The sequence below is a fragment of the Ranitomeya variabilis genome, chromosome 6 (genome assembly GCF_051348905.1).
Source record: "Ranitomeya variabilis isolate aRanVar5 chromosome 6, aRanVar5.hap1, whole genome shotgun sequence".
NCBI classification, from domain to species: Eukaryota; Metazoa; Chordata; class Amphibia; order Anura; family Dendrobatidae; genus Ranitomeya; species Ranitomeya variabilis.
In genome coordinates, this window is record NC_135237.1 from 415,513,733 (window position 1) to 415,530,331 (window position 16,599).

Here is a 16,599-nt window from a genome sequence, read left to right on the forward strand (position 1 = left end):
ACAGTGAAATGCATAAAGCTACGTCATCTGCTATGCTGATATGTTCATGTACGTGTGACCTCTAATATTGGTTTGCCCAATGACTAACTTATATTACTCTCAATTTATAGATCAATATATCATGTATATATTGTGCATGTTCTGTGCTGAATTGTTGTGACCACTAAAGAACAGAGGGCTTCTCTATAGCATCCAGGACTGGATTCTGTCTGTAGGGATTTCGGGAATTCACCCCATTAGTTTTAATATGAGGTATCATTTTGGGGGGCCATTTACTGACCTTCAGTGTGTTCTTAGCATCCAGTCCCGGTGTACATATCAGTCCCCTGTTACTTAGTGAACAAAGTGATGAATGTAAAATATATAATCTAATAGCAATGTCTTTGTTATCTTCTGGATGCCGTAGGGGGAGGATTGCCACATGGTGCGTGCCCTGAACTGAGTGCTAGTGCTGATGGACTAACAGACTCCCCTGCATGTCGGGTAGTCAAGCATGAGTCCACACAGCAGTCCCCCATCACAGATGCATTACCCAATAGCAGTGATAACACCAAAAATATGTCACCCAGTAAAAGTGGTAAAGCTGGACCCGCAGGAGTAAGTAAGATAAGTGCAAGTAATGAGTCCGAGACTCCCACACACTCACCACAGAATGAAGGAGCTGAGCATGAAAGTAAGTGTGAAACCACAGCCTCCGGCCCGCTGACTCCATAAGTCATGGACAATCCAGATCATTGAATACATGGTGAACAACTGCTAATACGTCTCGTCATCTCTTTATTGCCCAACATCAGAGTGATCAAACAGTGGCCACGTTACTGCTCATACACCACCATTGGTCCACCACTGGATACATGGTGGGGTGGTACAGTTTTACAGTGTGAAGTTTGTAATCGATAAGTTGTTAATTAATAGTAATTAGTATAATGGTTCTTGATATCTAAAAGTGGTATTGTAGTGTCTGCTGCAGAGGTATTATAATAATCGAAGGGTTTGGTAATAAATTTTCAAGAAAAAAAAGTCCAACAATGATAGCGTTACATAGTAGTAGTAGTAAGATTGTGGCTGATCTTGTCCTGCAATATCATCACATATGATTGCAATATAGTGTAAAAGTAAGGGCTCTATTACACATCAGTTTTTGTGTTCATGTGCCATCCGTTATCTTTGCGGTTGTATAACATGTTTTTTCACTTCTCCTTTTTTTTGTGGACTGGTTGTCCATGAAAAAAACTGGAGACATGTCCTACTTTGAGTCGTGTTGCAGATCAAATGCACCAATGCAAGTCAAAGGCGCTGTGAAAAAAACTGATAGCACAGTCTGTGGGCTGTCTGTATTTTACTGTTTAGTGGGTAGGAAATTCAAAGAATTTTTTTCAGCAGATGAGAAAAACAAGAATTTGTAAAAACCGATATGTGGACCAAAAATGGGTCCAGCACAATGAAAAACCACAGACCATTTTTCACATATGAGAAAAAAAAACAGATTTGTGAAACCAAACTAATTGGTAAAAAGTGGAAAGTACATAAAGAGGTTGTTCCCTTTCAGTTAAGATTGTCTCCTGGCTGCAATTTGCTATAAAAAACCCAACTTCGCTGTAGTCATCTTTCCCGCTTCCACCAGCGAGTCTCTGCAGCTGCCCCTGGTGCCTGGCATTGCCTGTGGCGCTGGGCCGAATGCCTGTTTCAGAGCCGCTGAGCGCACGGGTTGGCTGCTACAATGCCAAGGTGATGTTGGAGCTGCAGCCAATGCCAGACACTAGGAACAGCATCGGAGACTCGCCAGCTGACCCAGGTATTGTGTGGACACTGCAGGTTGTCTTTCTTACACCAAACTGCAGCCATGGGAAAACATTTATTTAAGGTGAACAATCCCTTTAATTGAATAATTAAAGATTTACAAAGAACCAGCTTGTAAGAGGGGCTCTTCCTATATCCAATACTCACGATGCAGTTGCAGAATATCATTAATACTTTTTAGTATTTTTTACAAAACACTGTGGCTCAGTTTTCCTCAGTGATTTTTAAGCTGTGTCGGGAGGTCCAACCGAGCTGAGTTGCACCAAAGTAACAGTAATGCTATTGCCGGCGCCTCTGCATGGTGTCCCCTTCCCCTTCCATGCAAGGACGACTTACTGCCCCAGCCCTCAGCGTGCTACTGCTTTTGTGTATGCAAGCGTGTGCCCCTCATTCTTAAAGGAGCAGCTTGCTCATATACTAAATCCCTCAGCTTGTTGCTGAGAGGCATTTAGAATAATTAGTACACCTGCAAGATGGCTCCCAACCAATTGTTGGGAGTCTTCCTGTATAAAAGACTCTCTTTCCCTTAGGAAGTTGCCAAGCAACCAGTTGAATAATTAGTGAGTAAAATGTGCTACTAGTGAGTTGTGAAGTCCCGTGGTCCAGGAACAGCCAGTGCCTGAACCTCATATCTTGATCCATTAGAAGCCACGCCTGAACATCGTACCCCAGACCGTGTGTGGCCAAACCCTAATCCAGTATCCTAGACCGGCGTGTCTCAACCGAGCCCGAATTCATGTCAATAACTGTTCTGTAGAGGTACCAGAACATACTGGTCTGAACAGAGACCTAGCCATAATCCATGTCATCCAACTGGACCTCTGGGATCTACCTAGGAATATGGTACCTGATGGCTGCCTAGCTCTGCCTGTCTCCACCATCAGGAGCTCCAATGAACACCAGGTAGCTGCTTAGCTATGACCCTTCCTGGGCAGGCCTGGCCCTGTGATACATTTGGTTCACAAACCTACATGCGTCACCGTTTAAGAGACTGCCCTGCCATTTCTGCCCTGCCAAAGCATACTCACATGGTTACACAAATCAATTAGTCTGGGAATTGCTTTTCACTTCCTCATGGTATTCATGGCCACCATGCTCCTAACTTTAATTTAATTTCGACTGTGGCCCATTCCCTAGGGCTACTTGCTATCACTGTCACATCACTTGGTACCATTTCTTTCAAGCATAGATAAATATAACTTGCAATTATAGTAGACCTCTTGCTTTCAGATCACAAATCTTTCACTAGATACACAGGAGGAACAACACACATGGCTTGATTCTGTGTCACGTTGTCCACAGTTCCATATCTCTGCTAGACTTGGAGAATCTCCCCTTCAGCAGGTCTCAGGCCAGTCAGATTCTGTCCTCTGTATACTCCAATACTCAGCCAAATATTCTAAGTCTGTCCAGCAACTCCTTGTCTCACAGTGGCTGCGTTCGGTCCCATTCCCAACACAACTCAGATTCTCAATGTCTCTTATTCTTTGCCTCCAGCCCAGGAGTCTTCCTGCGGACAGCCATGCTGGCAGGGTTAGGCCCATCGCCATGTATATCAAGGGTAAACAGGTTCACCATACAAATGGTGGACACAATGGGGACACAGCCATCTGGGCAACAATAAATTTACTATAACGGGAATCTATGTGGATAACCCACTTACAAGCTGGTTTATTATGGGGCAAGTTGCCATCCTTGCATTTCTACAACTAGGTCTTTATGACCTTTTTGTAAAGAGGTTCAAGCCGGCACCTTAAATATTGACATGTATTGTAGTCTGTCTATAATGGAGGATTGAATTCTAAATATCCACTGTGAAGCTTAATTGTGTGGGAACCTGGAATATTTAGCTGACATTGCAAACCTATCTTAATGTCACTCGTGTACTTACACTGCATCTTTCTGAATGTATCGCTGCATGTGAATCATGTCATCCTGATATGGGATCCATTATCCGAGCAGTTTCCCATTCGCACAGTGCTGTTACAAACAAGCTGCTTAAGAAAATTGAATGTAAAAACTGAAATAATGATAAACTGTGGCATTACGATCGCAGTTTTCACGGTTATAGGAACCTTTTGCTAGAAATGTTTCTGGTCTAAAACTACAGCTGTGATTCAGGAAACCCTCTGATTTGATCCCATATCTGGCAGTAGATCCTTGAACACTAACCAATAAGTCAGTCTGTAGCTGTTAAAGCAGATTTGTCACCAGATTTCACAGTATCAACTGTATAAATTATTAAATGTGCCTGATGAGGCTGGTGTCACTAACTTTGAAAATCAATATCCTGATATTAAAGGGCCACTGTCACCACCTCCAGCCGTTATAAACTAAAAGAGCCACCTTGTGCAGCAGTAATGCTGCAGTCTAACAAGGTGGCTCTTTTAGTTTTTGATTCAGTTATTCCCTCAATAAAGCGTTTTAAAGTTTGTACAAAATAACCTGTCCTTAGACCTGGAGGCGGTTCGAAGCTTCCTCGGTGAATCTCCCAACGGCCGTCACTCTTCTCTTCTGGGGATGTGGTTGCCGCCCCCTGAGCACTGTTTCTTCTTAAATCCGGCGCCTGCGCTGTGCGTGCCTGCCTGGGGCAGGCGCAGTCTTCATTGTCCGTCATAGGTCAGATGCAGGGTGCCTGACTGCGCCTGTGCGGGCAGTGCGGCAACCCTGTTGCTGAATCCCCGCCCCGCACTGTGTTATTCATTATGCACAGTGCGGGGCTGGGGTTCCTGGGCATGCGCACTGCGCTGGTGAGACGCTCCCCCAGCTCAGAAGCTCCCCCAGCTCCCCCGCCTTCCAGCGTTATTTGCGGCTGCTTCATTCCAAACGCTGGCAAGGAAACCTGTATATTACGGCAATGCTGGAAGGCGGGGGACCGGGGGAGCGTCTGAACAGCGCAGTGCGCATGCCCAGGAACCCCAGCCCGCACTGTGCATAATGAATAACACAGTGCGGGGCGGGGATTCAGCAACAGGGTTGCCGCACTGCCCGCACAGGCGCAGTCAGGCACCCTGCATCTGACCTATGACGGACAATGAAGACTGCGCCTGCCCCAGGCAGGCACGCACAGCGCAGGCGCCGGATTTAAGAAGAAACAGCGCTCAGGGGGCGGCGACCACATCCCCAGAAGAGAAGAGTGACGGCCGTTGGGAGATTCACCGAGGAAGCTTCGGACCGCCTCCAGGTCTAAGGACAGGTTATTTTGTACAAATTATAAAACGCTTTATTGAGGGAATAACTGAATCAAAAACTAAAAGAGCCACCTTGTTAGACTGCAGCATTACTGCTGCACAAGGTGGCTCTTTTAGTTTATAACGGCTGGAGGGGGGTGACAGTGGCCATTTAAAATCAGACTTTTATAGATTCATTTACACAGCGATAGAGTTTATGAGCACAAGTGTATTCAGACTCCACGCACCTAGTCTGACTGACCACCGCCGCTCGTACTGAGCAGTGTGAGATCTCAGCCGCAGCGAGGAAGGACACTGAGGATCTGTCAGTCAGGCTACGTATGCTGCAATTGAGATTGAAATTTCAAAAAGGATTATACAGCTATTCTGACATGAATTTGCAAAGTACAGTAAGTACTCCAGTCTCAACAGGTCTAGATATCTATTTAATCATGTATGCGCATTGTATTGTGAAATCTGGTGACAAATCGGCTTTAATGTCATATATTTGGAGTCTTTGTGTTAATGTTAAACACAAAAGTTTTCAATAAAAGTTGTTCAAAGTTTGCATATTACTGCACCTGGCGCCTGTCTTGAGCTATTGAACAAATAAAATCAAATTTTAAAGTTTTTTTGATATTTTTTTTTTTTTCAGATTTGATAAACTTCCAAACATTGTGCTACATGTTTTCCATAGCATTCCTAATAAAACTTAAAACATAGGGCGTGAGTTACTGACTACACTGTCTAATGCATTCAGCATGCATATCATATTAGCACACATTGTATAGTCTCCATCATCACTCATTGTCCCCTGTGGACTCACAATAATCTAGCTGGAGTGAAGCTGGACAGAAACAGCGACTCCAGGTGAAATAGATCCACATTAGATCAGTGCTCACAGTCCTGTCTACGGAGGCTTAGGTTAGGCATGATCAAACTCCACCGATATGACATACAGCTAGGGTATGCCATATATATCTTATCGGTGGAGTTTGACCACTCTTCTCCAAGCTAAAAACATATACACATTACAGTGATGCCAGTTTAGCGCTGTACCATGTTGGATTCAGTTGTCTTCATATGGAAGCATCATGGTCAGCCGTAAACTGTAACTGACATCCAATGCAACCTCCTTAGGCCACGTTCACACATTCAGTGTTTGGTCAGTATTTTTACCTCAGTATCTGGAAGCCAAAACCAGGAGTGGAACAATCATAGGAAAAGTATAATAGAGACATATGCACCACTTCTGTATTTATCACCCACTCCTGGTTTGGGCTAACAAATACTGATCAAATACTGAACGTGTAAACGTGGCCTAAAAAGGAAAGTGCATCCGACTGTGACCAAAGGAACACAATGCTTCTCTAGCATTGCTGCCACTTCATTCTAGTAATCTACATGGTCACACCTGTTCATCAGCCACTGAACGGACACTTGTGGCAAATTCTAGGGATATGCTTTCATTGAGCAATAAACTACTTTATCAAACTTACTTCTAGTGCAGTGTTATGCAGATAGCAGATGCACACAGTACAGGGAGAACATAGCCAAGATGGATGCTCACAGAAAACGCTAAAATACCTCCCACTCTTTTCGTGTTGTGTAACATCACCACATCCAGGACATAACCTGCACTTGATTTCCTTCACCCCTTCTTCTAGAAAATGTTTTCTGACTTATCACTTTCTTGTTCTCAAATGCTGCAATCTCTGTTAAATTAAGGGGCTCCACCCAAAATAGCGGGAACATGGATCTTTGTAAGTTTTGGACTACAGATGTCTCTATTTGGTGCCTACATCCTAGTTTTTCGATATGTTTGCACCATGACAATTTCTATATTTCAAAGATTAACAATGCGAGAATGTATATGCCTTATATCAGCTTTATGCCTGTCTTTGTCCTAATAATATGTGGTCCTTTTAAAATTGTGAAAAGGTAAGTAAATAAGTAATATCCATATATTTAAAGGGAACCTCTCACCAGAAAAAAAACTTTTAACCTGCAGATATAGGGTAAGGCCGGCGTCACACTAGGCGTATAAAAATAAGGTCCGTTTTTTACGGCCATAATACGCAGTAATTGTCCCAAAACACTGTTCCGTATTCAATGCGAGGATGCAATTTTTACGCACAAATTTATCCGTGTGTCATCCGTATGGCATCCGTATGGCTTCCGTACGGCGATTTTTTTCTCGCAGGCTTGCAAAATGGACATATCATGGATCCATCGGCTCAAATATTCTTAAAAACATATATACAGTCTATATATATATATATATATATATATATATATATATATATATATATATGTCAGAGAGACACACATATATATATATATATATTTATATTTAATTCAGCGCTAGATAGCAGAAAAGCCGGTAATTCATTTGCCGGCTTTTGCTATCTCCTTCACAAACCCGACAGGATATGAGACATGGTTCACATACATACATACATACATACATACATACATGGTTTGCTCCTGTCTGTAAAACTTGGTGAATGAATGGAATGCAGGGGAATGTACTGTAGTTACCACGAGTCGCGGTGCTGCACATATTTATATATACCTATTCTATGTATACACATTTATTCTACCTATTCTATTCTATTCTATTCTGTCAGTGTGATTTTACTGTACACCGCACTGAATTGCCGGCTTTTCTCTAGAACACCGCTGCGTATTTCTCGCAAGTCACACTGCTGGTCCTTGTGTAATCCATAATTTTCTCGCCCCCATAGACTTTCATTGGCGGATTTTTTGCGCAATACGCTGACAAACGCAGCATGCTGCGATTTTCTACGCCCGTAACATTCCGTATATTACGGATGCGTAACATACGGCAGATAGGAGCTGCCCCATAGAGAATCATTGGGCCGTGTGCAATGCGCATTTTCTGGACGTATTTTCTGCTCTCATACGTCCGTAAAACTCGCTAGTGTGACGCCGGCCTTAGTCTGCAGGTTAATAGCCTTACTAACCTGCGTGGTGCTCGCACTTAGCCGCTGCGGGGAGAAAATGGTGGTTTCAGTCACGGGGACGGCATTGGCATGGGTTCAGTCTGTGTATGCAGAGGGCGGCTGTAATCGCGCCCCGGTCCTGACTGACACGGGCTCAGCATTGGGGCGGGCTGTCAGTCAGTGAACCACCCCTGTGACTGAAACCGCACCTCAATGCAGAGCCCGTGTCAGTCAGGGTCGGGGGCGCGATTACATCTGTAACTCAGAGCGGTGGTTGAACCAGTGCCGCCTCCATGACTGAAACTGAAAGCTGCTGGTGGAAATAAGTTAATTTTCTCCCCAGAGCATTCAGCTAAGGGCTTGTTTCCATTTGCGAGAAACACGTCCGTGTCTCGCATGTGGAAACCAAGCTCTGGAGCCGGCACTCCAGAGCGGAGCGTGCGGCTCCATGTGTTCCTATGTGGCCGCACGCTCCGCTCTGGAGTGCCGGCACCAGAGCTTGGTTTCCACATGCGAGACTCGGACGCGTTTCTCGCAAATGGAAACAAGCCCTAAGTGTGGGCACCGGTCAGGTTAGTAACTCTATTAACCTGCAGATTAACCCCATATCTGCAGATTAATAGCAATTTTTCTGATGACAGGTTCTCATTCAGTATTACATTAAAATATTTAATGATCCATCTTTGGGGGTTTTGGTATGTAAATCAGCGAGACAGATACTAGTAATTGGTAATTCATTAGATTGTTGTGCAGTAACTCTTAAAGCACTGCCTCTGTCATTTTACATATACTGTCATGGCATTAGTACAAAAGTCATCCAGAAAGGTCATCCAAGGTCAGAAGTATCTAACAGTGGAACTGGCATATAAAATAGGACCATATACCATAAGAGTTATTCTCCAAGTTCTAGAGATCACATGTAAGGTTACGAGAGAACAACCACATCACATTATGACTTGTTAATGACTGCCGGATTTATATATGCCTTTAATGTATTGTATAAGGTAAGTGTGGACTTACTAAGGTGCAATGATTGCAATGATATAATGTATCAATACAAACATGTCACAGATTTCATTTATGACAGAAATGTGGCATCAGTTGTATATTTTTCTATAGCTTTCAGTGCCAGAAATTGAGAATTTTACCAGAAATGGTCATTTTATTTTTAGCTCTTCAAAATTGGCCCTTCTAAAACTCAAACAACATGGTGATGACGTGGGTCAATTAAAGTCTCATTGTATAGCAAATAAAAATATGCTCCAGCACAACGGTAACGATAACACATTATCAGTTATAAGTCATACCAATTAAGAATATTACATTGTACTTAAAGGGTTTTTCCAGACACAGATTATTAATGCATTGTAAAACCTGTTAGAAACTAGGACGTAATTTACTTGCTGTAAACCTCTGCTTTGTTCCTGAGCTGTAATGCATGTTCATGTGACCTACAGCTTCATACTTGGTGCTACAGTCTGTCCTGAGCACAGAGTGGAGAGATTTCATGTCTGTGCTTTGAATGGCTCAGCAGTGTGCTGTGTATGGTGATGTCACAGGGGGTGTGGCTTGTTATCCTCTGCAAGCTTACAGTGACTGGAGATGTGTGCAGGGAGGAAGAGAGCACAGGGCCATTGCAAGCCCACACAGAACATGTAATCTCATTTTGTGCTTTTGGCCAGAGGGAGTGAGCAGTGTGATCCAGAATACTAGATTATATTATAATAAATCACTACATGTATGACTGATTGCTCCCTTACAATACAAGAAGCCTGTGTGGTGCCTGTGTCAGCACCTGAAACATTATTGACTGCCGAAGAGTGTCAGGACAGCATATACTAGGTGAAGTGGGAAGAATGTTAGGAAGGACAAACTGTGTGTGCAGCAATTTATTAATCTTGACACTGCACAGGAGGTGTTAAGATGATGATTTGCAGGTGGAGTGGGCAGGCACTGAGGGTGGAAATGTGTGAGCTGTGGGACCGACACAGCTCTGCCACCTGGTAAATGTAGTCTAGAGGCACAGAAGGAGAGCTGGCTGGAAGTTCAGGTTATAAATAGTGTTTAGAGAGTGTTCTTCGATATTGCGTTATCCGAGCATGCTTGTCTGTGATTTGAATATCGCGGGGGGGCTCAAGTAATATGTTCGAATCCCCGTGGCTGCATGATTCGCATATGTTAGACGACCACAACACATGCGAGGATTACCTAAAAAACAAGGAATCCCCACATGTGTTGGGGCTGTCTAAGAGCCACGAATCACGCAGCCACGGGGATTCGAACATAGTGCTTGAGCTCCCACGATACTCCGATCATACCAGAGTATGTTCGGCTAACGCTATAACTGAGCACACGCTCTCATCACTAGTTATAAGCAAAGGATGGCTGCAGGGGGCTGGAGAGGAGGTAAAAACAAAGGTAAAGGCAACAAGATGATTTGGGGACCCATTACAAGGACAGCCAGATTTTTTTTTTTTTTGTTGTATGTGTCTGGAAAACCCCTTTAAACAATGTTCACATTATTGCAAGTTATGGCATATCACTATCCATCATGTACTGAAGTTGGATTTCCGAATGCCAGGACACCCACCGATCCATTTTCTTTACTGTGATGCTCAGAAAAATTCAACACAACTCCATTCAAGGAAAGCGGCTATGCTCAGTTCCTTGCACAATGAATGGCCAGGATCTTGGTCACTTTATTTTCAGTCTTCACCAATCGTAAGATATGGCATGACTTTATTAGCTGAGAATACCCTAATAAGTAAATTGTTTCTTCACATAAGAAAGCCTAATATTTATTATAATAATTAGTGGATTCAGGAACTTCTCTTAGTTTCCATATAAAAAGTAAGAATTGAATGATTGACATAATACAATGATTGCCATTACATATTGTAGGATTTCTTAGCATTCAATTAGCACATAGAAATATGAAGGATCCTTGCACCTGATTTTCACTGTGCATTGTCACTGGTCCTATACTTAGTCGAACGCTCACTATTAGGCTTTATTCACACAGTAGTTAATTTGGTCAGTATTTCATCAGTATTTCTATGCCAAAACCAGGAGTGTCTCCGAAACACAGAACAAGAGTCAATCTTTCAATGATATTTTTTCTCTGTAAGTTCCGCTCCTGGCTTTGGCATAGAAATACTGAAGCGACATACTGACCGAATAGTGATGTGTGAATGAGACCTAAAATGTATAATTCACTTGCTTTTTCGTCACGTTTGTACAGTTGAGTTCCCTGACACGGCTTCATTCAATATTAATGTGTTTTTCATCCTAATACGACTGTTAAGAGAATCACAAATAAACCAAACCTACTTGTCTAATGTTCATATGAAAACAGCGGTTCCCTCTGCTCCTTATGACATCACTGTTCTCGAGAGCGTGCGCGACTCTATGGTGATTGGTTGGAAGCAGCCGAAATTCACTGGAGGTGTGGACATTCAAGGATACTACATCAACTTTCGGGAAGTTGTGAATGCTGTCCCAGGAACGTGGAAGGAGGCCAATATCAAAGCCATAAGCGACAGAGCCTACAGGGTAAATATTACCGTTCTATACCTATGTGCATATAAATCTAATCAGCCCAAACTCCAGGACATATCCAAGCATATTATAATGTTTAATATCTGTAAATGGCCAGATGCGACTTCCTTTTGGATTCATTCAATCTAGGAATATTTAACCTTTTACTCACTCATGTAACTGTTGAAGTGGTTATGCCAAAACAACATATAATTTATCTTTGGTGGGTTTCTGGCTGTTTCAAACACCCACCAATGATGAAAACTGGAATTCTAAAGACCCTGTATGTGAATGAAGAGTTACTGAGCATGTGTACCCATTGCTCTGCTGTCTATGGTAGTTACTGGAGCAGTGGTTGCACATGCTCAATAACACTTCATTCACACAGCTGGCTGAGATCCTCATTTTCTGGATCAGTCGGAATCTCGGCCGTTAGACCCCCAGCAATTATACACCCCTGAATAGATGATAAATGTTGGATATTGACAACCCATTTAGGACTGTGTTTTCATCTTGAGAAATGTAGACACCTACATTTGCTGTGTATGCCTGGGAACCTCCCAACCTACACATGAAAGGGACCCGTAGGGCTCTGTACATTTGTAGGATGTTAAAATAGTGTCCATTGTGCTGGTGTATGTCAGCATACCTTTTGGTTGGAAAGAATTGCTTAGTAGACACTCGATTTTAGGAAAAGTCGTCCAGTAAAAAAATGTATACTGCACATACTTAATAAAAGAAGAAAAATGAGTGCCTAGGTGCCATATAGTGTTATATGGCAATACAGTGCATACATCACAGCCTTCTATTGGATATATGAATCAGCAAATTCTTTGTGAATATGCCTATAGTAAAAGGCTAAAAAACAACCTAAATATAGGGACATGAATAGTGTAACATTCAGCAACATGATGGTAAGTGTTCTACAACTCGTGTAACAATTTCTCTATTTTCTAATCAGATAAGATCAGATTACAAAGTGTGACTTAATATCTGTGAATTTCTGCTGCAGATTCTGAATTTGAAAGAAAACACAATCTACGAGTTCCAAGTAGCTGCGTGCAACATAGCGGGGGTGGGGACACCGTCCCAACCAAGCAAACCATTCAAATGTGAAGAATGGACCATAGCTGTGCCAGGTAATACGCCATTCGTTTCATACATAATCTCCAATCCACACTGCTTTTATTAATCCTGCGTGTATTATCAAAAAATGAGAACGCTTTAGAGTGGTTTCACACATTTTTATAGCATTTTTCAGAAACAGAAAACAACATTTTTGCACCACTTTTCCTACCATGTTTCACTACTTTTTTAAAGTAAATGCCAATCCTGTCAATGTCGAACAAGTTATTGCCTTCCACACTGTGCAAGCTTTTTCGTAGTGTTTTTTCCACTTTTGGTGTGCTTTTTTAAAAATGTAGCCTGCTCAGACATTTTACCATAGATTTCTTTATAGAAATGTAAGATATGTATGGAAAAAAATATACATTTTTGTCTAAAAAAAAATGCCTAGAAATATATTTGCGGTAAAGCTTATGAATGGTAAGAGCACTAAAATATAAAACTTCATGTCTAAGGACATTTTTCAGAGCCTGAAATCTAGATTTTGAGATCGTAAGTCATATTATTCATAAGAATATATGAAATAGCTGGTTACATTGATAAATCCAATAAAAATGTAATAAAGCCAAGCAGAGTTCTATAGGGTAAATATGCTTGTTAACGAGTGTGTGTTTAGTTGGTAAAGGATGGTGTGCGGCCCATCAGATGGTCTGATCACTCTCTTAATTATATCCCAAAATAAATACTTATTGTTGTATGGAGGTTTCCTGTAACACTAAGACGGGTGGTCAAGGGTTGCAACTTACAACCTGTCCACAGGGTAGGCGATTACAGTCCACAGGGCAGGCGATTACAGTCTGGTAACTGTGGGTCCCACTTCTTGGACCCCTACTGAGCCAGAATTTCACATGTCAGTCTATGAGACGGACTTATCTGACTTCATCACTGTTTCATTCAGGTGGAGAAATCAGCACCTACGTTTTGGTGAATAGTGGGGTTCACAGTGGTGAGACCCCCAGCGCCCAGGTGTCTGTAATGTATCCTGTGGACAGGCGATCATCTGAAATCTTCAGACAGCACAAGACGATATAATATTGTTCACCCTGTTTATTTTTGTTGCCCACAGGACCACCACATGAGCTCACCCTCTCTGAAGTCAGGAGTAGCTCTATGGTTCTGTTGTGGAAGACCCCAGTGTATACTGGTCGTACTCCAGTGACTGGCTTTTATGTGGATATTAAGGAAGCAAACGCCCCAGAAGAAACCTGGAAAGGTGTGAATGAGAAGCCAACTTCAAATACATACATTAAGGTATGTGTTTAAGATTTTTATGTACACCTTACAGCTCTATTTTTTGCCGCTTGCATGTATTACTGCTACTTATAGATAGATATGGACGGTCGGTAGATTTCTCATTTTTATTTTGACGCACAATAAAAGTGAAACTCTTGACTTTTAAAGGGAATCTGACAGCTATTTAATCTGAGAGCAGCATAATGTAGGGTCAGAGAGCCTGATTCCAGTGATGTGTCACTTACTCGGCTGTGTGCTGTAGTTTTAACAATATTCTTTTTATTTGGGGGATTTTTTAACAATTTATGGGAAGGGGATTATAGTTATAGACAATACGGTGAGTAATAAAACATAACATAGTGATGTAAAACTTGTTCTATTAAACAAGTAAGCGAGAAGATATATTCAAAGAAGAATCAACAGAGAAAAAAAAGGTTAATGCAAGAGGAAAAGAATGTGGAAGGAAAAGTTAGGAAAGGTAGAGGGTAAGGGGAAGGAAAGAAAAGGGCATAGGAGAAGGTTGGATCAGATTAACGTGGAGAGTAGGGACAGGGGAAAAGATCATCCTTATTGAAACAATATTTATAATAATACAATTTTCAATTTGCTTAATTAAAAATGTAATTTTTCTTGGCAAATAATAAAGCTTTTAACCTAAAAGGAGGCATTCCACCTTGAGGAAAGAAATAGGTTCCAAGATGACCATGTGGAATAGTATTTTTTTAAAGAATTCTTTCTTAGAACATAAGAATGTTCAAAAGAATTATGGGTAGACATGCTTTTCATTATTTCTGAAATGGAGGGAACATCTATTGATTTCCACTTAGAAGCTATAAGTATTTTTGTTACAGCAAATAGATGAATTGCGAGATATTTAATTTTAGGGAAAGTCGATTTGAATCAAGCGAGAACAAAACCAGTTGAGGATACTGTGCTGTAGTTTGTATTGATTGTATTATCAGTGTTCTATCAGCAGGAGATTATCACCACAGGACTAGGTCTCACGTGCAGGTCAATCCAGCTAGTCTGTATAACCCACCACTGATTGGCAGCTAATTGACAATACGTAGGGGACACAAGAACCTGCCGATCAGTGGTGTTCCTTGCTATCTAAAGTAGGGAAAACAGGGATTCTATCAAAGCTACACCAAGCAGGTCCATAAGTGACACATAGTTGGAATCAGGGTATCTGCCCCTACATCATGATGCTCTCAGATTACATGGCAAAAACCAGCTGTCAGATTCCCTTTAATGAAAACAAATACTTATCTTTCAGATCCAAAACTTGAAAGAAGGTGTTCAGTATGTGCTGAGGGTAAGAGCTGTGAACCAGGCTGGAGTAGGAAAGATATCTGATGTGACAGATCCAATCCTTGCTCAAACTAAACCAGGTTATTATAAAGATGTTTACAAAAATTCAAAGTATTAATCATGTAGAACAACTCAGCCAATGTCAACTTATGCTATCTTATCTGACTTTTTAGGTACCAAGGAGGTGCATGTTGAGGTGGATGATAATGGAGTCATTTCATTGAACTTTGAGTGTGACCAGCTTACGCCTGACTCCAAATTTGTGTGGTCCAAGAATTATGAAGCAATAGGTGATGATTCTTCTAGGGTGGATATCGAGACCAAAGGTGGCAGGTGAGCAGTAGTGCATTCAGACCACGATCACTACATATCATATGCTGAGCACCACTTCTCTTCTGGCCATATTGGTCAGTGATGTAAATGACAGATGCAAGCATAAAGTTGCGTAAGTAATGAGAGTAAAAACGGAAGGAAAAAACCTCTCTTACTAGCATAGAGCACTTTGCCATAAAGGAAGTGAGTGAATATACTAAAATGGTTTGACTCCCAGAATAGATATGTTAGAAAATCAGTTTTAAAACATTGATTATGTTTATGGATTAAACTTATTCCAAAATCTCCTAGGACAAAGATCTCATTCAAGGACCCTTCGGAGGAAGATATTGGCATTTATTCCTGTGTTGTTACTGAGACCGATGGTATTTCATCAAGTTATACAATAGATGAGGAAGGTAAATAAAACATACGGTATACATATAATGTAGTTGTCATTTTTCTACAATATAACCGATGTATTTTTGAAGTTTGTATTTAATTTGCAAAAAGAGCTGCTCTCTCTAAATGTAGCTTAATGGCTACAATGAAAAATTATGCAACCTTTCACATCACGCACGGGAAATGGGAATTCTGTTTAATTTTCAAGATCTTTACATATATATATACATACATATATATATATACAGTATATATATATATATATATATATATATATATATATATATATATATATATATATATATATACATATATATATATTTATATTGTAGTGCAGCAGCATTGGTGCAGTGTGACAGAGAGGCAGTGACCCAGGAAAAGTTCAAAAGCAAAGTCTCTTTTAAAGGTCAGCATACTCACAACAGAAGTAAATAGGATCCTCTAGGTCACAGCCGGAAAACAGGATAGTTCGTAACAGGGACCTGTTACCGTGGGTGACTGCACCGACGTGTACGCTAAGGGGTGCCAGGTTTTTTGGCTCCCCCTAGGTTCTGTGTTGCTTCATACAGCTGGAGTTCTGAATGCTTGCAAAAAACAAACTGACACACCCAACACTCTCCTGCAGGGGTTTTTACCAATGAACTTGTGGCCGCAGGCCACATGGAAAACCCGGGCCTGGGGAGGATATGGACTGCTCCACTACCTTCCTGTAGTCTGTTTCAAAATTAAAAGCCCATGACAGG

At 41.5% G+C, this 16,599-nt stretch overlaps 1 protein-coding gene across 2 annotated transcripts in view; it reads left to right on the forward strand.

Moving 5' to 3' along the window:
* Positions 1 to 16,599, forward strand: part of MYOM1 (myomesin 1) — a 181,635-nt gene that overhangs the window by 89,385 nt on the left and 75,651 nt on the right. For both annotated transcript variants that reach the window (XM_077270304.1, XM_077270305.1), the window contains exons 18-23: positions 11,292 to 11,488; positions 12,486 to 12,612; positions 13,665 to 13,849; positions 15,108 to 15,222; positions 15,316 to 15,475; positions 15,767 to 15,873. In XM_077270304.1, coding sequence (XP_077126419.1) covers positions 11,292 to 11,488; positions 12,486 to 12,612; positions 13,665 to 13,849; positions 15,108 to 15,222; positions 15,316 to 15,475; positions 15,767 to 15,873 — 891 coding nt within the window. The remainder of the gene's footprint in view (positions 1 to 11,291; positions 11,489 to 12,485; positions 12,613 to 13,664; positions 13,850 to 15,107; positions 15,223 to 15,315; positions 15,476 to 15,766; positions 15,874 to 16,599) is intronic.